At 46.7% G+C, this 23,512-nt stretch overlaps 4 protein-coding genes and 1 pseudogene across 5 annotated transcripts; 4 read left to right on the top strand and 1 right to left on the bottom strand.

Annotated features, from left to right (window-relative positions):
* The first annotated feature begins 2,604 nt into the window (after positions 1 to 2,604).
* LOC119314232 lies at positions 2,605 to 4,103 on the top strand. Its single transcript, XM_037588983.1, has one exon. It carries the CDS (start codon positions 2,682 to 2,684, stop codon positions 3,840 to 3,842), a length of 1,161 nt encoding a protein of 386 aa, XP_037444880.1. The 5' UTR covers positions 2,605 to 2,681; the 3' UTR covers positions 3,843 to 4,103.
* Positions 4,104 to 9,015: 4,912 nt separating this feature from the next.
* Positions 9,016 to 10,883, top strand: LOC119319439 (cytosolic sulfotransferase 13-like). The gene has a single exon (XM_037593919.1). The coding sequence runs from the start codon at positions 9,292 to 9,294 to the stop codon at positions 10,465 to 10,467; it is 1,176 nt and encodes a 391-aa protein (XP_037449816.1). The 5' UTR covers positions 9,016 to 9,291; the 3' UTR covers positions 10,468 to 10,883.
* A 1,276-nt stretch (positions 10,884 to 12,159) lies between these two features.
* LOC119319436 lies at positions 12,160 to 19,460 on the top strand. Of its 2 annotated transcripts, none has more exons than XM_037593918.1 (3): positions 12,160 to 13,509; positions 14,933 to 15,611; positions 19,122 to 19,460. In XM_037593918.1, the coding sequence occupies exon 1, from the start codon at positions 12,278 to 12,280 to the stop codon at positions 13,436 to 13,438; it is 1,161 nt and encodes a 386-aa protein (XP_037449815.1). In that variant the 5' UTR covers positions 12,160 to 12,277; the 3' UTR covers positions 13,439 to 13,509; positions 14,933 to 15,611; positions 19,122 to 19,460. The 2 variants fall into 2 exon arrangements, with proteins under 2 accessions (XP_037449815.1, XP_037449814.1); XM_037593917.1 differs by having other exon boundaries at positions 19,119 to 19,460.
* LOC119319437 lies at positions 15,622 to 17,160 on the bottom strand (annotated as a pseudogene).
* A 1,765-nt stretch (positions 19,461 to 21,225) lies between the features above and the next one.
* Positions 21,226 to 23,310, top strand: LOC119315496 (uncharacterized ATP-dependent helicase YprA-like). Its single transcript, XM_037590107.1, has one exon. The coding sequence runs from the start codon at positions 21,226 to 21,228 to the stop codon at positions 23,308 to 23,310; it is 2,085 nt and encodes a 694-aa protein (XP_037446004.1).
* The last annotated feature ends 202 nt before the right edge of the window (positions 23,311 to 23,512 follow it).

Here is a 23,512-nt window from a genome sequence, read left to right as displayed (position 1 = left end):
GTAGTACAGAAAACAATGTGAAAAAACATTTAGCGCATGCAGATTTTATTTTTCTTGTACTTCTTACTTTATAGGAAAATAATATATTGGTTAGACCATGGTATATAAAATAAATAAAATTTATAGAAAATGAAACCAAAATTTGAAGCTATGCCCAATAAATATTTTAAAAATATATTTTGATATCTCTGAATTTTTTCGTCTACGAAGTAAAATGAACATATATGTCAAATAAAATGTTTACTCTACTTGTTTTGACTAATAGAAATGTTCAACCTGTAAAAAAAGTGTTTTTCTATATTTCTATTTTTTTCACGGAAATATTGGTTTATTCTGTAAAATTTTCCTCATGACATTCTTTGAAGTCTAAGATTTTTTTGCATATGTAAAAAAGTTAAAATAGTTATTATTTTTGATAAAAATGATCATATGAAATCATAATTGACAAAACATACTTTTTCTCGAAAATAATAAAATACTAGTGTTGATATAATAATATAGTATTAATTAGTGAATAAAAATGACCATTTTATAAGTAAGGTTAAATATAAAATTTTATTGTGTATTTTAGGTAATAATATAAATTTAATGAACATAAAGCAAAAAAATAATCTAGAAATGGAGGAGAACATTTTTTTGTGTGAAAAGTGATCAAAAATGGAAAAAAGGTAAAAATTAGGAAAAGCTGGAAAAGGGATAACCAAGAAAATAATTAAATAAATTGAGAAAGTAAAAACAAAGTTGAATGAAAACAAAAACGATAGGAAGAATACCCAAGCGGGTATGTTCCTTATGCCCCGAAGTGAGGAGGGGGGAGGGTGGATTCTCGGTCTATCCAACCCAAAGGAGAACAAGCAATGATGATGTGACAACTCAAGCTCATCGTAGTCATCAGAACAACATATTATGGCATTGTCAATTATTTTATTTATGTAAATCAAATAATTTTTTCACTACATTCTAATAATTATATCATCAAACAGAAAAAATAATACAAACCTATTATTTTTTTGCATTAATAAAAGCTAATGCCGAGAAGAAAGTATCTGTTAGTGAAAAATATTCTCCATCTTTATATTAATGCAAAAGAAAAAAGATGATAGTCTTTCTTAAGATATATTCGTTGTCTATGGTATTTGTTTATGTATATCATTGGTATGGTTGTAAGAATCATTTCATCAGAACAAGAATATTTTGTTAAAATGAGCAAACTATTCCATAAAACATATTTTTTTGAAATTAACTAAAATTAATTGTAGAACAAATTTTCTATTAGATGTAAGGTTTTTCTCCATTTTTATAAGCAGCGTCAAAGGAAAAAGAAAGTACTGCACATTTGTTTGTAGTGAAAAATAAAAATGGAAATGGATAAATAAACAAAATATATGACACAAAATAATTAAATAAAAATGTGGAGGAGACATAGGTAAATTAAAGAAAAATAAAACAATGGAAAGTGAAGAAATGGACTTTGTTTAGAACAAGGGAAGAAAATGGAATCAACGGCTGGAGCTTCAAACCCATCTTATACATGGGACTCGGTATGGAACTTAGTCTGCCCAGCAAAGATAAAAATATTTATGTGGCGCGCGCTCCAGAGTGCTATTCCATGTCGATCTATCCTGGCTAATAAGCACTTGAAAATAAATCCGAGTTACCCAGCCTGTAACCAGGGGCCTGATGACATAAGACATATGTTGTTCGAATGCAAATTGGCAATTGACGTGTGGAAGATGCTCGGTCTTGAGCTTGTTATCAAACAGGCTCTGGAAGTTGACAAGGCAGGTGAGCTTGTGTTGGCATATCTTCTGTGCCTTCCAGAACAACAAATCCAAGTGTTGGGCTTGCCGAAGTTCAGAGAAACGATGGCAACGACGGCTTCGGATTTGTGGTATGAAAGGCGAAAATTGACACATGACAAAGAAACTCAAAGTGCATATCAAATCAATATGTCAGTGAGAGGCTTAGTAGCAAATTATACCATCTCTTACAGCCCAAAGGCTCACGTCCGTTCAGATGCTTGGTTGAAACCAAAGTATGGTTACGTGAAATTAAATGTTGATGTGGGATTTGATAGTGACACACTCGCAGCAACATTTGGAGCAGTTATCCGGGACCATAGGGGGAAATTTATAGCGGCTGCTAATGAAAAGATGGACCTTTGCTTCGACTCGTTCGCAGCAGAAGCAATTGCAGTGAGGTTTGGTTTGAATTTTGCTAATACCGTCGGATGTAGTAAGATTGAAGTGAATTCGGATAGTGTGGAGGTGGTGAATGCGTTGAGCCAAGGCTACTCTTCTTCAATCGCTTCGTCCATTATAGACCACTGTTATTTCATGTCATTAGGTTTTTCCCATGTCATTTATGATCATTGTAATAGGGAACGTAATCGAGTAGCTCATGAACTAGCAAGGTTAGTTAGATTTTCTTTTCCGAGTGTTTGGATGGATAATGCCCCTAACAAGGTTTTCCCTTTACTTGTAAACGATCCTACTTTACTTATGAATGAATAAAGGAGAAGAAGTTTATAAAAAAAAGGGAAGAAAATGGATGATGAAAATGGAGCCCACGCACACAGAGAAATAGAAGTTGAGCCCATTCTGACTAACCACGACACGGAGAGGCCATTGCAATCCATCGCCGCCGCCGCCGCCGCCGCCGTCCCCGCCGCCGGGTACGCCATGCTCCGCCTCCGTGAGTGCGTCGTTTCCCGTCTCCTATTTTCGCCCTCCACCTCTCCCATCTGCTCTCTTCGCCGCCTGCTCTCCGCCACCGCGTCGCCCCACATTTCCCCGAACCCTAGCAGCTTCGCCATCGAGGAGTACCTCGTCGGCACCTGCGGGCTCACCCGGCCCCAAGCCCTCAAGGCCTCCACCAAGCTCTCCCACCTCAAATCCCCCACCAAGCCCGACGCCGTCCTCACCTTCCTCGCCGGCCTCGGCCTCTCCGGCGCCGACGTCGCCGCCGTCGTCGGCAAAGACCCGCGGCTCCTATGCGCCAAAGTGGACCAAACACTGGCCCCTAAGGTCGTCGGGCTTACTGGCCTAGGTCTCTCGCGTCCTGACATCGCCCGCCTCGTCTCCCTCGCCCCCGAATGCTTACGCTCCAGAAACATCGTCTCCAAGCTGCGCTACTACCAGCCCCTCTTCGGCTCCTTCCACAGCTTCCTCCGGCTGCTCAAGCGCTCATCCCACCTTGTGTCGTCGGACCTCGATAAGTTGGTCAAGCCCAATGTTGCCTTCCTGAGGGACTGCGGGCTAGGTGCTTGTGATATTGCCAAGCTGTGTATCGCTGTGCCGAGGATGCTGACCACCAACCCGGAGCGCATCGGCGCAATGGTGGCATGTGCTGAAAGATTAGGTGTACCTCGTGGTGCTGGGATGTTCAGGCTAGCGCTACAGGCTGTCGCGTTTCTCACTGAGGAGAAGATCGCCGCCAAAGTGGACTACTTGAAGAATACATTCAGGTGGTCTGATGCCCAAGTGCGCGTTGCTGTGTGTGGCGCTCCGTTTGTGCTGAGGAAGTCCAAGGAATCTCTGAAGCGTAGGTCTGAGTTCCTATTCTCTGAGGTGGGACTGGAACCCGTTTACGTTGCTCATCGACCGATAATTCTCTGTCTTAGCCTGGATGGACGGGTCAGGCCCAGGTACTATGTTCTGAAGTTCCTCAAGGAAAATGGATTAGTAGATCGCGAGCTGAGCTTCCATACTGCAGTCATGATGACTGAGAAGGTATTTGTGGAGAAGCTCATATGCCCTCACAAGGAAGCCGCACCACACCTTGCTGAAGATTATGCAGCAGCTTGCAAAGGGGAAGTGCCTACTAATTTCAGATTTACATGAACAAAAAAGGGCTATGGAAATTGGTTACAGCCTATGGCACAGCAAAGTTATCACCCTGTCTGTAAGCTGGTACTTCCTGTTTCGGTGTTCTTTGCCTAACATGATGTTGGCTGTTTTCTGTAGTATGTTTGTTGCTAAATGCTAACTCCCTATGAAACTGATAATTTGTTTCCTGAACCCCTATTTGTTGATGTTGTCATTCCTTAGATTACAACTCTGTAAATGAGAAGTTCATGGATATATTTGTGTTTTCGACTTCCATTGAAGATCATGGAAATCGGATGTGTGGTTGGACCAATTTTATGATGACCCCAGCATTCACGAAACCAGAAACCAAAAGAGTAATGCGGTGTCGTTTTCCACCAAAATGTATCAGTACGATCTGCTTCCATGCCAAAATTTATTTATGTTCATTTACATTTCCTTGTCTTTTAGGTTCTACTGTATGTCAATTAGTACTAACATTGTTTTATATTTAGGTTAGACTTAAGATACACCGAGACCTTCTACTGGTTGCCCATTCTATAACCTAAAGAGTGGCAAATTGTTGTGATTTTGTGATGTATATGTGTTCTGGCTGTGTTTAACCCCGCAGCTGTTACCATACCATTATATACAAACATTTTTCCTGTTTGAACACATGAAAGATCACAGCCATTTCGATCTGAAAAAGAAGAGAAAATTGCAGCAACTACTTGTATTGTCTAAAAGCTGCAAACTGCAGCTGATGACCGACAAGATGAGAAATAGTATATATTCAGTGAACACAGAATATATACCTAGGTGATGAATAGTACATATTCAGATAAGATGGGTATCGGTACGAAAAAATCACCCTGCTGTTAAGATTCATAAACTTTTCTTAAAAGAGTTTTACTTGAGCAAAATTAATAGTTAAGATAGCTTGATACTCCCTCCGTCCCAAAATAAGTGTCTCAACTTTAGAGACACTTATTTGGGACGGAGGGAGTATTTTTAACGGGGATCAGAATCATGTTTATGCAGAAGTTACAACTAACTATCTCTCAGTAAAAGAAAAACAAGTTAGTCTGATTTAAATTTTCTGTTGCACTGAAGCATAATATGGTGATTCTGAATTACCACATTAAGCATGAGTATATTTTTATGACTTTGAAATGATGGATGCTGCAAGTGGTTTGAGGTTTCTAATGATCAGTTCAGACTATTAAACATTAGTTTCTGTTTGAAGAAGTGGGTGTTTCGATTGATGCGTCAGGTCAAAATTGCATATGTGATTTTGGTTAACATTGCAATGACCACTTTTCTTGGAACACAAAATTAAGTTATTATTATATACTAGCCCCCCCATGATTCTGTTGTATATAAATTCAGTTTTGTGTTCTGGCTACACATTTGTTTAGGTGCAGACATGTCCCTCTGCCTGGTGCTATTAGGCGTGCCCTTGCAGAAACCAGCATTGTGTTGTGGCACAGCTGTTTATGTTTATATAGTTTATACATTCCAGCTACCAAGATTTAAGTATCTACATGTTGCAAAAGAAAAGAGTATCCACATCCAGTAGTATCTAACATTTAAATTCAGTTCTTTCTCCACACTGATTCACATCCAATATTCAGCTTGTTTCTTGCAGCTAGTTCTGCTTTAGTTATCAACCCCATCCCTTGGAAAAAAGAAGGTAGCACCGAAGATTGCAGTTAATAACTTAAAATTGTATCTTCAGTTCATTCTATTTACTTAATATTTCTGTCAAGACTAACTACAGATTTCGACCATGGTATGTTATACTTCCTCTGTCCCAAAATAAGTGTCTCAACTTCAGTACAACTTTGTACTAAAGTTAGTACAAAACTAAGACACTTATTTTGGGACGGAGGGAATATGAAATAAAAAAAAGGAAAATATGATAGATTGTTGCAAAAAAAAAGAGCGATTGCATGCTCCCTCAGCAGAAGCAGCAAAGCTCGGGGCATTCTAGGCATCATCATCTGGCATATTGGCACTGATATTTTCCGTGCCAGAAGCAGTTGATCCAAGGTGGATGATGCAGCCCAGGAGCAAGTGGTGAAGAACATTCCTTGAGTGGCCCTATGCTACCTGGCCAAATGATATCGCCTGCTAAAAATTTATTAACCAGAAAACTGAGGAGGCCATCCACCAAACCGAGAGGGGATTAACACGTCTTAGCAAACAATCCTCCTCGACCGGATCTCGCGAGAAGAAAAAAGGCCTGACCCCTGCTCCCGTGCGGCCACGCCGGGTCGCACCTGGGCAGCCCCCGCCGGCCGGCTCAAGGCGTCCTCCACACCAAGCTCCTCCCTCCCGCCGCCGCTGTCGGAGGCGTCGCCGGGCAAAGCCCGTGTGGCGTGGCAGCGGCGGTGGATCTCCTCGGCCATAGATCGGATCGAGGCGGCGGCGTTCCGCACCGTCCGTTCAATGGCAGCGTCGCGGGGACGCGGCGGCCAGGATCTGCAACTGCGATGGCGGACGGTCAAGGGCAGCGGGTGGCGGCGGCGGTGGACGCGCCCGATCTAGGTCTCCAACGTCAGTTTGCGGCTTCCTGGGCTAGTCCCGCAGCACGAGGAAGCCGGGGTCTCCGGCCCCGAGTGTGGCTGTGGTGGCCTCCTCCTCCGCCGGAGGTGGTCGGCTGGCTGGTTGTGCGTGGCGGCGGCCCTCGGCAAGCGGTGGCGGGCGCTGGGCTCTCGGCGACGCTCTGGCGTGTGCAGGCGGCAGTGGTCCCTGTGCGCAGTCGGCGGCTCCGTCTCTGACCCGGACGGCGCGGGGGATGGCGGCGGCCCGGCGTGGCCAGCGATCTGGATGCGGTGGTGCTGGCGGCTCGCTGATCTGCCGGTGCTCTAGGATTCTCCCTGGTGGTGCTGGTGGTGACGGCGGCCCGTGCACGAGAGTTGGATCCCTTTGAACGGATCTGGGTGAAAACTTGCCTTCGGCGTCTGCTAAGGCCGGCGGTGGCGGCGCTATCTGCGTAGTTCCCTTCTTGAAGGCATCGCCGTGAAGAACTTCAAGGCCACTCTCTGCTACCTCCGGGGGAAACCCTAGATCCGATCACCTAGATCGGATGATCGGATGACGGCGGCGCTCTGGTGTCGTTTCTCCCTTGGGGGCGTCATTCTTGGAGGTACACACGTGATCGAGGGACCAGAGGACGGATTCTTTGGTGGAGCGGTGATTCATCCTACACACTGATGGCGACGGATCTTGACGGCGTGGCGCAGTGCAGATTCGGAGTTCGCTGTGGGAGGATGGACTCGCGCAGGAGGACGACGCTGTCGGGCGTCGTGGTGGCGTCGATGGCAGAGAGACCTGGCATGGTACATGCAACAGTACAACTCTGAAGATGGATTGGTGGCAGATGGCTGCGGCGGCCTCCTACCCGGCAGGCGTCCTGGTTGAGGAGTGCGCCGGACTGGGAGGTGCCCCATACTCAGCAGGCGTCCTGGTTGGGACCTCATGTCTTAGATGTTTAGGTTTGGCTGCGATGTCTGTTTGGTATTAGGCCCAGACTATCTGCGCCCCTTCATCAATTGGATAGGTGTAGCGACAGTTGTTGTTTAGACGGTGGCTTTAGTCTTGCTGTTGTATGACTTTGTAAGGTCTTATGAGAATAATTAATAAAGTGGCTGCATGCATCGCCCAGATGCAGAGGCCGGTGGTCATCCTCCTTTTCTAAAAATAATAAAAAAAACCTACTGTACCGCCTACTGAAATGAGGTGATGCCTAGTTAAGATGCGGTGTCCTGAATTTGTTTTAGGACAGCGGCTGCTGTCGTTACCTAACCCCAAAAGGACAGATGCACTGTTCTTAACTTTTAGGATACCAACTGTTGTTTGTATCTTTGAGTGGCTCATAATCAGTTAACCATGTCTCCGGCCGGCCAGGACTCTGTTCGATCAATGTATTTGTTTGGCCTGGAGTGCTCCTGATGTTGATCGCCCTTAATGGATGCTCGTCGAATTTGGTACTTGCTCCAGTTGATTAGCATTTTTTACCACACATAAGATTCGATGGATGCATCAGGTGTTGCTGTTACGTGTTTGGTTTTAGTGCTTCGCCAAGACACTTGCTGAACTTGCTGATGAGATGCAAGGGTTGCGGCCATGTCAGGTAGTCTTGTACCGCCTACTGAAATGTAATTCCTAAGATGCACTGTGTTGAATTTTTTAGCAGGACAATGGTTGCTGCTGATATTTGCCGGTGCCGAACTGCAAACTGATAGACAAACTGTTCAGAGTTATGATATCAGCTGTTGTTTATATATCTTTTGAGTGGCTAACTTGAAACTGAAATCGAGATTGTTATCTCCTCATAAGCTGCAGGTACTAATTGCCATCTTTATCTCCGTTTGAGATGACGAACTCTTTCCAACTTCGGATTACTTGAGTTGGGAGCTATGTACCAGGTATGTCTACAATGCGTTTATGATTGACGTTTTGAATGAGACAATGGTTAATCTTAAGCTTGGGAAAAAACACTGAGAAAGACTATTGATCAACCACAAATGCATTTATCATGAGTTCTAGTTTTTCTACCAAGTTCAGAAATTTCAAATATTTCAGGATACTAATTTCTAGTAAGTTTAGATAAATATCCAATGATTGTTATGGCATTTAATTATTTGTAAATTAAATTTTAAGTCGAAAACTAAGAAATTGCATGATAGTAATCCCAAGAAATCTCATTATGCAAACTCTATGAAATTATGGCTCTTCTAACAAATTTAAGAATTTCATTATACTAATTCTGGGATTTTGTAGTGAAAGCATTCAGTGATTTTCACGATATTGCACGTATTCAGATTTTCAGTGGAAAGCTAATAATCCACTATACCATTTCCGAGAAATTTAATTATACTAATTCCTACAAATTATGAATCTTCTCGGAAAAAGAATTTGATGATACTAAATTGGGAAATTTTAATCTGCATACAAACGAGAATGTTTTAGGATATACAAATTCACATTACTCCCACCGTTTTGAATACAAGGCCACTTCATATTCTTAGGCCTTACTTTGATCATTAATTTTACCAATAAAATGGGAGTTATATGCCGCAAAAAGTATGCATTGGATGCACATTTCAAAGAATCTCTTTTTGAGGATCTGCTAGCTGTATCTCTGTGCCACCACATCATTTCTAGTCAATTTAAAAGTTCATCCATACAGTAGCTGCGGGCTCGGATCGGACATTTGGCCCTTCGGTCCACACCCACCCCCTTGAAATCTGCATTTTCAATATTATCTTGTCTCCGGTGTACAAGATAAAAAGCAGCAAATCACATTTATTTTGGCCCCATGAATCTGCTGAATCACATGCGAGCAAGTTTGAGATGTTTTAAAGTAATTCACATCATATATAATTGGATAGTGGGACAAACTATTTAGTAATAGAAAATTCCCACGCCCAACATGAGAAGGAGAGATGCCTTCACTTTGTAGTTTGTACTAACAAAGATGAAAGAGACCCCGCAACCAACTGCACGGCTAGATGTATTTATGCCTAGCTTGCTCCTTGATATCTGCTCATCAGACATCCACTTGCACTTACTCCTACGACCGGTTTGTAATAGGCACAAGATGGCCCATGTAGCAGAGAAAAAACACGAGCGTAGCTGCCTCGCTGATGCGCTGCCGGCGACGAACGGTGCTGACAACCTCACTGAGCTCATCCAGTCGCTGCCCGTCGAGAAGCGGTTACTGCTGCCGCCCGCCGGCTCGCAGAGGCGACAGTACCGTGGGTACTGGTTCCCGGAGTGGCACCTGTCGGCCCTGGCGGCTGTCCGTGACCACTTCGAGCCCAAGCCAACGGACATCTTCCTGGTGAGCTGCCCCAAGTCCGGCACCACCTGGCTTAAATCACTGGCCTTCGCCACCGTGCATCGTGATGTCCACCCGCCGTCCAGCCGCGAGCACCCTCTCTTGCACAAAAACCCACATGGCTGCGTCGAATTCATCCACGCAATCTATCGGCAACCGGTCGACGTTGCGCGGGGCATCGTCGAGGCGTACCCTTCGCCGCGCATCTTCGGCACCCACTTCCCCTTGTCCTTGCTGCCGGAGCACATCAGCGGCGATGGCAGCGGGTGCCGGATCGTCTACATCTGCCGGGACCCCAAGGACGTGGTCGTCTCGTGGTGGTGGTTCATGCGCACCTACGTCCGAAACCCCGAGCAGCTCCAGTTCGAGGAGGTGTTCGATTTGTTCTGCGAGGGCCGCACAGGCGCGGGCCCTTATTGGCGCCACGCCCTCGAGCATTGGGAGGAGAGCCGGAGAAGGCCTGACAAGGTGCTGTTCCTCAAGTATGAGGAGCTGCTGCGAGACCCGCATGGTAATCTTAGGAGGCTGGCGGAGTTTTTGGGGTGCCCCTTCTCTGAGGCGGAGGAGAAAGCCGGTGTCATGGATGCCATCTTGGAGCTCTGTAGCCTGGACAAGCTAAAGAAGCTGGAGGTGAACCAGAGCGGCAACAAGTTGAAGGACGGACCCGTGATGAACCATTCCTTCTTCAGGAAGGGGGTGTCCGGTGACTGGATCAACACCATGACGCCGGAGATGGCGGCACGGCTCGATGCAATCGTCCAACAAGCACTGCAAGGCACTGGATTTGGCTTTGGCATCTCCACGCAACAGTAATATAATCAATCATGTATTCCTACACCCAGTGGCGATTCTACCAGGGGGGCTTCAATAGGCTGAAGCCTACCCTCCAAAAATCCTATTTCAACTAAATATACTATACTTGCCATTTATACCAAGGTGTTTTACATCCAATAATTACAATGCATTACTAATTAGACCTAGGAACTTGCTTTGAGCCTACCTTTCATTTCCGTGCTAGATTCGCCACTGCCTACACCGTATCTCCTGCAGCTGGTAGCCCTGGAGGAACTGTGAAGGCATTCTATACCGTTATGATGCATATATCCAATGTGCCTCAGCTCGGGTGTTTTGTTTTTCCTTTTTGTATATAAGCCGATTCATCGGTATCAATGCTTGGCTTGTTTGGCATTGTTGTTAAATAATCAATAATATATGTATCAGTGTGTGCATGTTGGCGTTACAAAAGAGCATCCACATCCAGTACCAGTAGTATCTGACATATAAATTCAGTTCTTTCTCCACACTGATCCACATTCAGTAATCAGCTTGTTTCTTACAGTCAGTTCTTCTTTACTTGTATTCTACTGCAGTTAATAAACTGAACATGTATCTTCGGTTCATTCTATTTACTTCATTTTTTCATCAAGACCATAACAAAAAAATTCGACCTGCAGCAAAACTCGTGGCGTCACACTGGCACTGACGTCTTCTTTTTTTTTTTTTTGAGGGAAAGCACTGACGTCTTCCTTGCCAGAAGCAGTCGAACCAAGGCGAATGATGCAGCCCAGCCCAGGAAGCATCGCTGAAATTAATTGTTGCTATCCTGATACTGTCTGCTCCGTGGGCTTCTGTTCTGATCTCTATGATTTCGAAGTGCTGAAGCTACAATATGTGCACGTCAAAACAGAAATTCAGAGTGTTTGAATGATGTCAGTCTAGCATTATATAGATGATAAATGCGATGATGTTGTTTCTGTTAATGTGAAACTTGGATCAATCGATGGGGTGTAAGTTTGAATTAATGCAACTATCTAGTCTGTCTTAAAACCGTTGACAATGCTCAAGATTTGACGAGGGCTCTGATGGACAACGCAAGGGAAATATTAATAACCATCAGGCAATACCGGCAAATGTTGAGTTAAATTTGTTTTTTGACACGAGCGTAATCTGTTTTCTGAACAAAGTGAAATTGTTTTTGTAAACGAGTGAAATATGTGTTCTGGAATAAGTGAGATCAATGTTTCAAAACGAGTGAATTTAGTTATTTGAAATTAGCGAAACCACCTTTTCGAAATGAGCGAAACCAGTTCTTTGAAATGGCTTAAATATGTGTTTTGATACGAGTGAAACCAATGTTTTAAAAATGAATAAAATTAGTTTTCCAAAATGGGTTAAATCTATTTTAGAATGAGTTAAATTTGCATTTTCGAAATACTCAAATTTGTTTTCTTAATTGTGAAATCAGTTTTTTAAACAAAGTGGAATGAGTTTTTTCAAATGAGTTAATTCCATTTTTTTTTGAAATGCCAAAGCGAATGAAACGGAAAAATTCAAACCACGCTTAGAAATATTGAACATTGGTCTTGTTCTAAAGATCTTGTTTTTAGGAATTCAAATATAGAAAATGATTTTAAAAATAAAACATTTGCGTAAAAGAAACCAATCATTTAATAGGTAACAAGAAAGTAAAAATGTTAGTGCTATGCCGGTTCCGATAATGCTTGTTCGGCCCCAGGACCCTCGAGAGAGATCGGCAGAGCCAAAGCCGCGCACTTTCCGTCGCAACCTTGCAATTCCCATCGGAAATATCTTCCTCGCCGCCGCCGCCGCCGCCGCCTGCGCCATGCTCCATCTCCGGCACCGCATCGTGTCCCATATCCTCTCCTCCTCCTCCACCTCTGCCATCTCCCCACTCCACCGGCTCCTCTCTGCGGCGGCAGCCGCTGCCCCCATTTCCCCGACCCAAGGATTCGCCGTTGAGGACTACCTCGTCGACGCCTGCGGCCTCACCCGGCCCCAAGCCCTCAAGGCCTCCAAGAAGCTCTCCCACCTCAACTCCCCCGCCAAGCCCGACGCCGTCCTCGCCTTCCTCGCCGGCCTCGGCCTCTCCGGCGCCGATGCCGCCGCCGTCGTCGCCAAAGACCCGCTCTTCCTCTGCGCCGGCGTGGAGAGAACATTGGCCCCCGTCGTCGACGGCCTCGCCGGCCTCGGCCTGTCGCGCCCTGAGATCGCCCGCCTCGTCTCGCTTGTCCACAGCCGCTTCCGCCGCAGATCCATAGTCCCCAAGCTGGAGTACTACCTGCCCCTCTTCGGCTCCTTCCACAGCTTCCTCCGGGCGTCCCAGCGCGCATGCTACCTTCTCTCATCGGACCTCGACAAGGTGGTCAAGCCCAATGTCATGTTCCTGCGGGAATGCGGGCTAGCTGATTGCGACATTACCAAGCTGTGTATCTCTGAGCCGAGGTTGCTCGGCAACAAACTGGAACGCGTCCAGGCAATGGTGGCGCGCGCCGAAGGTCTGGGCGTGCCCCGTGGCTCGGGGATGTTCAAGGTTGCGATACAGGCTGTCGCATTCCTCAGCGAGGAGAAGATCGCCAACAAAGTGGACTACCTGAAGAAGACGTTCGGTTGGTCGGATGCTGAGGTGGTCGTTGCTTTGTCTATGGCTCCAATGTTGCTGAATAGGTCAAAGGACATCCTGCAGCGCAGGTTCGAGTTCCTTGTCTCTGAGGTGGGCTTGCAACCGGGGTACATTGCTCATCGGCCGGTATTCCTCTATTATAGCCTGGAGGGCCGGATCAAGCCCCGGTGCTATGTTCTAAAGTTTCTCAAGGAAAACAGATTGCTCGATCGCGACTGGAGCTTCTATACTGCAGTCACTAGGCCTGAGAAGTATTTCATCAAGAAGTGCATATGCCCTTACAAGGAATCTGCACCACACCTCGCTGAAGACTATGCGGCAGCTTGCAGAGGGGAAATGCCAAGTAATTTCAGATTTACTTGAACCAAAAAAGGGCTAAGGAAATTGGTTGCTTGTGTATGGCGCAACAAATTTGCACTCTCCGTAGTGAGCTGGTAGTTCCTGTTTTGGTGTTCTTTGCCAAACTAGATGTTGGTTATTTTCTGTAGTATGCCTGTTACATGCCAGTTTGGTCATTGCTGAATGCTAACTCCTGTCAAACTGATAATTTTATTCTTGAACCTGGATATGTTGATGTTGTCATTCCTTATAGAAGATCCCTGAAAATGATAAGTCCATGGATATATTTACGTCTCTGACTTCTGTGTAAGATCATGATAACCAGAAAAACCAAGAATACTACTGTGTTGTTTTCCACCTAAATAAATGTATCACTATGATCTGCTTTCATGCCAAAATTTCTCTATCATGCATGTTCCATTTCATTTGATTGGCTTTTAGGTTCCATCATAGTCCTGTGTTACTTGAACCAAAAAGGGGCTAAGAAAATTGGTTACTTGTGTATGGTGCAACAGAGTTTTCACTCTGTACTAAGCTGGTACTTCCTGTTTTGGTGTTCTTTGCCAAACTAGATGTTGGTTATTTTCTGTAGTATGCCTGTAAGCCTGTTACATGCCAGTTTGGTCGTTGGTAAATGCTAACTTCTATGAAACTGATAATTATATTTCTGAACCCTGATATGTTGATGTTGCCATTCCTTAGATCATATGATGTGTTTAGTGATGGCATTGACACCTTACACCTGCTGTTCATTATAAAATAAAAGTGGCAAATTGATGTGGTATATTAGCCGGCCCTCCAGGCTATAACATAAATTTAGCAAATTGATGTGTCATATGAGCCGGCCCTCCAGGATATAATAGAACAGTTTTGGCATTGACACCTTACTGAAGACTATGCGGCCGCTTGCTGAGGGGAAATTGATGTGGCATATGCCCTCACAAAAACAGTTTTGGCATTGACACCTTAGACCTGCTGTTCATTATAGCATAAAAGTGGCAAATCGATGTGTTTAGTGATGTAATTATGTGTTTCGATCGTGTCTAATGATGCAAGAAGGGTAACTACCCCCTCCACTGTTCATTGCCAATATATATCATTTTCTGGAGATCAATGGATCAAACATTTCCTTGTTAAATCGCATGAAGTCACTGCTACTTTGATCTGAAAATGAAGAGACAACTGCAGCAATTACTTCTTTTGTGTATAAACTGCAAATGGTAACAGCAGGGCTAGTTTGATCTAAAACCACGATACTTATTATGGAACGGAGGGATAGTTTGCAAACTACGAAACCATGTCATGTGGAGATTGATAATGTCATGGTTATATTTTGCCTCTGTTTTATGTGGTTCTGTTTTCTGCTCACCATCTTGTTTACAGATTCTTCGTTAGTGCTCATTTTTACTGCGATCTTGTGCTTTGGTTGTCAGATTGCCGCTGTTTGTGATTTGGTAACGAAGTTCTCTGGTGTTGCTTAATTTGCCCCTCATTTTTTTCTTTTGGTTTTCCATACAGGTTAATTGGGGTACAGCTAGGCACATAACTGTCAGAAGTAAAGTACTGTTTTACTTGCTGCCATAGTAACGTCGCTGCGTAGGTGATGGTGACAGTACAAAAGACGGAGATGGGATACATGACGATAGGTTTGTGAACCATGTAACATCCTAACAGCTGAACTGGCTAATCCATGCACTTCAGAAAAACCTTCATGAAGTTTTCTCTTTTATAATTATTGTGTCGATGCTGTGTGCATCATTCTATTTTAATCTTCATTTAGAAGCATGGAAGATTTAGAAGGCATATGTATGATATGATGACTGCTTTACCAATGTACTGAAAGGTTGGAGTCCAGTATCTTTGAAGAGCAGAGTTTTGCTATTTGCATGATCTTACTTATCTAAACGTGGAGATAGATAACCCTGGACACAAGCTTGGAGTTTCCTCCACTTAAATATGCATAATTTGTTGAGTTCTAGGACCTTACTTTTTATCTGAATTTTAATTGGTGATGTCAGTATTTGAAGCCAAGGTTCAGCTTACTCAAATGGTAGGGAGGTTCATAGTGATCCTGTACAACCATAGTAGAGCATAATATTTGTCTCTAATGTTCAACTCTGAGTAAACAGGTTCTACAAACGGTCTTTTACTGCACTTGACTGAAGAAGTAGGTGTCCTGATGTATGCTGCACTTGAGGTGAGTTGTGTTTCCAGGTTTACATTGCAATGGATACTCTTCTTCGAAACACAAAATCAAATTTATATACTATGCACGCATAACTGTTTTTGTTGTAGCTGATGTATTTTCGGTTGATTATAAAAATCTAAAATGTGGTTTACTTTGGCACCTGGATGGAATTACTGGTAATATCAGTTGATTACTTTGTACTGTGGGATGGTAAATTAAATTAGTATCAACATTCATTGCTTTACAGGATGTAGTCTCTTTTGAATTTATTAAGGAGACGGTACATTTAGGGGTACACCAAACTCAGGAGGTTCTAGGATCCATAAACCGATGACCCAAACAACAGAAAGAAACTCAGGAGGTTCTAAGATCCATAAACTGATCCGAACACAAATAAACAGAACCTACACACAACAATAACCAAAATTTTATTCCCCTTCTCTGTTTATTTCGTGCTCTCTGCATGGCAGCAGCAGATATCGTGCAGTTTGTCACTCATCATCAAGCTAGTCATGGTTGATCATGAAGGACTGGAGCACTTCCTCCCTGCTGGCGTCGGCCGCGTCATATGCCTCCATGAATTCTCTGAAAGCAAATTCCCTGTACCTGGCTGGATTCATCGCCTCGTTCACCATCTCTGACGCCGGTCTGATGCGGCACCCGTCTGTGGGGTGCACGTGCGTGGCCACCGACATCCTCGCTGCAGCGGAGTTGGTGACGGCGCGGTGCTCCATGCTGGCCAGCACCCTGTTGGTGACGATCTCCATCTGGTGCCCGAAGTTGATGACGAATGCACCGGGGATGGGGTGGACGAGGAGCCACCTCTCACCGTGCCTTGCCTGGAGCCCAGCGACGTCAGCCTGGGAAAGCACGGTGAGGAGGTGGCGGTCGCAGTGCGCGAGCAGGCCCATCGTGAGGGTTGGGTCCGGGCAGGGCGGGTAGTAGTTGATGCTCATGTGCGTGTCGCCGCGGCTGAGGTTGCCGGTGAAGAAGGTGCCGTCGAGGCCCAGCCCCTCGGCGATCAGACAGAGGATGGTCTGGGCCAGCTCGTGCACCGCCGCAGAGTACTCGACGAGGCTTGGCGTGAAGTTCACCAGCTTGGACGGCCAATGGCGCGCGTTCTGGTTGGAGGCCGGGTAGCCGCGGAACTTGATGTAGTCGTGCCAGTACCGGGTCTCGCCACTGTCGTAGAAGGTGCTGGTGGCGAGCCGGAAGCGCTTGCTCATGTCGTAGGAGCAGTAGGGGAGCTTGTCCTCCGCCGGCATCGCGAAGAACCCCGCCGCCGCCTCCCGGAAGCCCCGCACCACACCCTCCTCCACGCCGTGGTTCACCACCTGGAAGAAGCCGAACTCCTTGCCGGCCCGGATGATCTCGGCGGCGACCTGGTGACGGCGACCGTCGGAGACGGAGATGTCGCCGCCGTGTAGTGTAGGTCGATGACCGGGAAGGCGACATCTGGGCTGTGGTCGTGGGCGAGCAGGACGGGGCCCTTGTCAGGCGGGAAGACGTACCTGTCCGGCACGGAGCGGTGCGCCAGGGCATTGGACAGCAGCTCCATGGCTGATCGATCAAAGGAGCGTCAGTAACCAGTGGAGTGGAGAGGCCAGCTAATTAAGATGCGTGCTGATTAGCAAAGGACATGTGAGTATATGTCGCAAGTGTAGTTAATTGACAAGATGCTCTGTGCCTCCGAGTGGTGGGGATCACTGTCGGGGCATTCGTGTTCTGACCCTTTTCTGAAACCTATTTGAGATTTGACCCTAGTTTGAATTTTTTTTCGAGATCTGACCCTTTTGCTACCGCCAGAGTCTATGTCGACTTTGGCGGTAGGAAACATCGCTACCACCAACCGGGCTGACGATAGCCTGCACAACCCTACCGCCAATGTGCTTGGCGGTAGGCACGAGCACGCACTATGGTCAATACTTAGGAGGTTTTTGGCAGTAGGGCATGCATGCCGGTAGGCTGTTATACCCTACCTTCAAAGTCCCTGGCAGTAGCAAAAGGGTCAGATCTCGATTTTTTTTCAAACTAGGGTCAAATCTCGAATAGGTTTCAGAAAAGGGTCAAAACACGAAATTTAGCCCACTGTCGGTTGTTGGATCATAGCTAGCGTGAATGTGCAACCACTACCTGGACATCCGTGCAATCGTCTAGAAGTTGATAAAAATTCTGAAAAAAAATCTGTAAAATTTAACTCAGAACTTTAAACATTGCTGTAAAGAGAAAAACGGCAAATCACTGGACAAATAGTGGCTAACCTACATTAGGCTGTAAATTCAGTACATTGGATTTCTTATTTTTGTTTCGCAAACTGTGGTTTGAATTTTAGTTTTTAAATTTTTTCCAGTATTGTGCACACGATATTTCTAGGAGACTTAAGAGCTCTATACGAGACCTCACGTTAATACTTGAGAAAATACCAATGAAGCCCGTTCGACTATGTAAACTCTGCATGATTATATAGTTTTATTTTTCCAACCTCCAAGCATGCCTTTGCTGGAAACATCAAGTGTTGTTCAGGTTTGGTGTCCCAGGAAGCCAATTCATGTATTCGCTTGATGCATAGGGCCGGGCCACATGTCGTATACTTGTATTAGGAGTTGGTGCCTACCGATTTGTTTATGTCTTGATGATTGATTCTTGAAAGCCCACCCCTAATTGTATTTTGTAGCGCCTAATTGCATTCGTTGGTATTTGTAGCGCGCTGTATTCTTGAAGGGCCTCGCTATTTATTTGTACATATGTTCTCGTTGGTATTTGTAGCGCGCCTAATTTTGTTGGTATTCGGTTGATTGATTCTTGAAAGCCCACACCGATTCTTGAAAGCCCGCGCCTAATTGCATTTCAAATATATCTAGAAATAAAGTATTTAAGCAACTAAATTTTTCCTAGGAGCAAGCAATATATGCACAAGGGCCAAATCTAGGACATAAAAATTGTAAGTCTCAAACAGTTTCAAGATAAAAAGAGTGAGAAAGGTAGTGGTCGTGGGTTGGTTTTGGCCTGCTGGGCCTGCTGGGTTGTACTCCCTCCGTTTCGAATTACTCGTCACAGAAATGGATGTATCTAGAACTAAAATACATCTAGATACATTCATACTTGCGACAAGTAATTCGGAACGGAGGGAGTAGTTGTTTAAGTTTTGCATGGTCTGCATGTTAAAATGTGTAACGCTACAACGTTATAGCGTGTGTAGCGGCTAATTACACGATTAGCGCCGTAGCGGCCGATTTTGCTAAAACGTAACGTCTCCCTTCCGAATATGCTATAACCGTGCTATAACGGCGAAATAGCGTGCTATTTTTTTCGTTGTAAGGTACACATACTTCTACGAAGATGTCCTCATGGCTAGCAAAATTTGCATTTTCATGACACTTCTACTGGATGTGCCTTACTTTAATGACTAGATTTGAATTCATTAATACAGTAATTTGTATTTGCATGGGAAATTACTTCTGGTACTAATCCCTTTGACGCCTTTTCTGTTTATTCTTTTTGACCATTTCATTATAGAAGGGGGAAAAACTGTACAAAGGAAGGTGCCTTAAGAAAATGAAGAATGAAGAAGCAGACAAAGGGGCCTGAGACTGAAACGTGTCAGCTCAGCAGTACATGGCAAGAGTGCTACTCCCACGCCTCCTTGACGAGGCAAAGTTCATCTCTCTCGATTATACGTGAAATAGGGAGTTCAAGGTCTTATTCGTCTTTCTTGGCCTATGTGAATATGAGCCAATTCCGGAAAGTGAATAATTCTCTATTGAAAGTGCAAGTCGACGTTCCTGATACGAAAGTGAAAGTGGAGTGAAATCTGGATATGAAGGTTCAAGTCCAGTTTCAATCTGGATATAAAAGTGATGTTCAATCGTCGAAAGTGATCTCTCTTTTGTTGTTCTCTTTTAGTCCGCCGTTCTTTTTTCTCTTTCTTTGGAGTCGGGTTCTTAAGACAGGACTGGAAATCGGGTTTTTTTTTTAATATCTCTCTTCCGGAGAAGTAAGTTTGTCCGAGATCGAAAGAGTGAGAGGCTTTCATGGCGAAATACATGCCTGTTTCTCTCATTTCACAAGTCCCTTTGAAAGAGTGAATGGCATCATCCTTTCGAAGGTGTGAAAGACTTTCTCCGCGTGACTTGCCACAAGTTGATTTGTAGAGATGGAGTGCCAGACCTCTTTTGCATAAGGGTAGCGAAGAATGCGGAAATCATCCACATCATCAACATTTCCCATCCGATTTAAACCTCTCATCCATTTTGACAACTGAGCTGACTGCACATTTTTCTGTTTATTCCAGTATAGAATAAAAACTTGACAATAATATCTTGGAGAATAAATTATAGAACACCCTTCGTGCACATTTAGAATTTGCATGCAAACTCGCAGCAATTTTAGCAGGTAAATTGGTCCCCTTTCACTTTGGATTTTACTAACCGACCAATTATTTTTTATCATCCAGTTGCACTTTGGTTTGCACTACAAGTACACTGCAAATTTGTGTCTTTTTGTGCAAGACACGTCAAAGGTGCTGAAGCTTCTATCGTAATGCTGGTATTCAACTGTAGTAGTGTCTCCTGACCCCTTTTCAGAAACAGACGCCATGTCTACATAGGTTTTAGCAGAGCATCTCCAACCGGACTTAGCAAATCTGGGACTCTAAATGTCTAACCGGTCAATCGTCAAATCTCCTCTGCCACAACGGGATACCTCATTATTGAACCATCAAATCCACAGAATTACATACAATGTAAACCTAGTATAAATCTTGGCTGGTGCTCATTCGCCTTGAAGTCATTGTTCCGTCCGCGTCTGTCCGGCGGCCATTAGGCTGGTCGTAATGGTAGTATCATAGCTAGTATCATGCATACCAACTAGACAATTTTGATGAGGTGTCATAACATTAAATGAAGAAAAAGAGGATGGAGTATCATATCATGATACCATATCATAATAAATATTATGCTACTTTGTGTCATGCATGGCAATAAATAGAGCACTACATGATACTAATATATGATACTATGCATTAGAGATGTAGTATCATACACTAGTATCATATGCATGATACTAGTATATGATACTCCCCATTACAACCAGCCTTAGACCCGCAAAGTGAAGGTCCATTTGCCGGTGAGGTAAAGTAGGACATGGGACATGGACTGTCCCACACATGAGACACCAGGCACCACCATCTCCCATACCCTACTCTTCCTCGTCGGGGCATGTGGCCTCAGTGTAGCCGATCAAGGTGAGGTCTACGATAGACCCCTCGTTGTCGGAGCTCGACACTCCTACGAGTGCCCTATCTTTGCACGCAGGATTTTTTTTTCCACAATTTCTGAAAAAAAATGACCCAATTCTTTTTATTAAAATTTGGAGTAGATATCACGTGAGTGCCCTCTAACATGGGTGCCACTTCAATCGTTAGGTGACCTGTTTTTCAGTGCGGTAAAGTGTTTTGTTTTTGGCATTGTGACCAAGGCACATAATACTTATAAAAATTTAGGATAAAAATTTGGCATTGTGACCAAGGCAAAATCTCGCGCCGAATCCCGGTCGACTCGGAAACTTCCTCGGCACAAATACAGTACCGCGATCTGCCGATCATCACACCTCGTCGGCGGCGGCAATGGCGCAGCGGCAGCAGCAGGATACTAAGGCGATCCCCGTGCGTTCCATTGACGGCCTCACCACGACCGTACGCCTGGCCGCCGCCTGCTCCGTCGACGACCTCAAGGCCGCCCTCCGGGCCTCCAACTTCCCTCCCCCGGCCGGCGCCCCCACGTTCCACCTCTTCCTCAAGGGCGCCAAGCTCCTCCCGCAGGCCAAGGTCGGCAACCTCCCCATCTACGCCGGAGATTTCGTCTCCCTCATCCCCTTCACCGCCAAGCTCACCACGCCCGCTCCGTTCGGCCGCCACGCTTTCTCTCCCTCGCCGTCGCCGTGGGCGGCGGCCGGCACAAGGAGGAAGCTTCCAGGTTCATGGAGTGGCGGCGGCGACGATGACGTGTACGCGCCGATTAAGGTGGCGAGGCCGTCCTCTTCCTCGTGCAGCAACCATTGCGGCGGCACGGAGCCGCTGGACCCGGCGCAGATGGTGGAGCACCTCCGGCGAGGGCTCGGGAAGCACGGCCAGATCGCGCACGTCGAGCGCATGCCCGGCAGCGAGGCCTCCTTCGCCGACGACGGCCTACTGCACCACCTCACCGACGCAATGAGGAGCTGCCTCCGGAGCACCGGCGTGACGAGGCTGTACGCGCACCAGGCGCAGGCCGTGCGCGCCGCCGTCGCCGGCAAGCACGTCGTGGTGTCCACCTCCACGTCCAGCGGCAAGTCGCTCTGCTACAACGTCCCCGTGCTGGAGTCCGTCGTGTCCTCGCCGGTGGCCTGCGCGCTCTACGTGTTCCCGACCAAGGCCCTGGCGCAGGACCAGCTCAAGGCGCTGCTGCAGATGAAGGCCGCGCTCCTCCTCGCCGGCGCCGGCGACTTCGGCGTGGAGATATACGACGGCGACACGCCGGTGCAGGACCGCGCGAGGATCAGGCAGCAAGCGAGGGTGCTCATCACCAACCCGGACATGCTGCACGCATCCATCCTCCCCTGCCACGGCCAGTTCCGGCGCATCCTCTCCGGCCTCGCCCACGTCGTCGTCGACGAGGCGCACACGTACCGCGGCGCGTTCGGCTGCCACGCCGCGCTCGTGCTGCGGCGCCTCCGGCGCCTCTGCGCCGACGTCTACGGCCGCCGCCCCGCCTTCGTGTTCTGCACCGCCACGCTGGCCAACCCGGGCGAGCACGTCATGGAGCTCGCCGGGGTGGACGAGGTGGAGCTGGTGGACCAGGACGCCAGCCCGCGCGGCGTCAAGCACTTCGTCCTCTGGAACTCCTCGTCGGCGTCGAAGTCGCCGGTGACGGAGGTGTCCCGGCTGCTGGCTGAGATGGTGCAGCACGGGCTGCGGTGCATCGCCTTCTGCAAGACGAGGAAGCTGTGCGAGCAGGTGCTGGCGGCGGCGCGCGAGATACTCGAAGAGGCTGTACCGGCGGCGCCGGAGCAGGCGAGCTCCGTGTGCGTGTACCGTGGCGGCTACATGGCGAGCGACCGGCGGAAGATCGAGGCGGACCTGTTCAGCGGGCGGCTCCGCGGCGTGGCGGCGACGAACGCGCTGGAGCTGGGCATCGACGTCGGCCACGTCGACGCCACGCTCCACCTCGGCTTCCCAGGCAGCATTGCCAGCCTCTGGCAGCAGGCCGGCAGGTCGGGCCGGCGATCCAAGGACTCCATCGCCGTCTACGTCGCCTTTGACGGCGCCGTGGACCAGTACTTCATGAACTACCCCGACAAGCTCTTCGGCAAGCCGATCGAGCGGTGCCACGTAGACGCGCAGAAGCAGAAGGTCCTTCGGCAGCACCTCGTCGTCGTCCATGAGACGCGCAAGCGCGATGACGACCGCGTCGTCGTCCCCGACAGGATCTTGCTGTATGACAAGCACCCCGGCGGCATCGGGCTGGCGGCGCAGGCGAGGACGCTCTTCGGGGACCTCCTTGCGGCCGCCCTGGAGCTCGTGTTGGCGTGCGGCTGCGGTAACTCTGACGGGTGCCCGAACTGCGTGCAGTCATTCGCGTGCCGTCACACTAACAAGAATCTGGACAAGGAGGCTGCCGTGGCGCTGCTCAAGGGTCTCATTGAGTGGCATTCTGAACTGAAGCCTAATTGAGGTGGATGGAGGCCATCAAAGTCACAACTAAAGATGAACGGAAAGAAAAAAGATGAGTAGTAGTACTTAGGGCTTTACATCACATGATGTTTTGTAGGTTGTATGCTATTTACATATTTCTTGATCGGGCTTGCTAAAACTCAGTCGACTACGTAGCTGTTAGATCTTTGCATGGAGATTTGCGTTGGATTTAGCATCATCC

Source organism: Triticum dicoccoides, chromosome 6A, assembly GCF_002162155.2.
Source record: "Triticum dicoccoides isolate Atlit2015 ecotype Zavitan chromosome 6A, WEW_v2.0, whole genome shotgun sequence".
Taxonomy (NCBI): domain Eukaryota; kingdom Viridiplantae; phylum Streptophyta; class Magnoliopsida; order Poales; family Poaceae; genus Triticum; species Triticum dicoccoides.
The sequence above is the reverse complement of the archived record's forward strand: the minus strand, read 5'-3'. Positions and strand labels throughout refer to the sequence as shown.

Coding starts and splice junctions, on each gene's coding strand:
- LOC119315496 (XM_037590107.1), top strand. CDS start 21,226: ATGGCGCAGCGGCAGCAGCAGGATACTAAGGCGATCCCCGTGCGTTCC.
- LOC119319436 (XM_037593918.1), top strand. CDS start 12,278: ATGCTCCATCTCCGGCACCGCATCGTGTCCCATATCCTCTCCTCCTCC.
- LOC119319439 (XM_037593919.1), top strand. CDS start 9,292: ATGAAAGAGACCCCGCAACCAACTGCACGGCTAGATGTATTTATGCCT.
- LOC119314232 (XM_037588983.1), top strand. CDS start 2,682: ATGCTCCGCCTCCGTGAGTGCGTCGTTTCCCGTCTCCTATTTTCGCCC.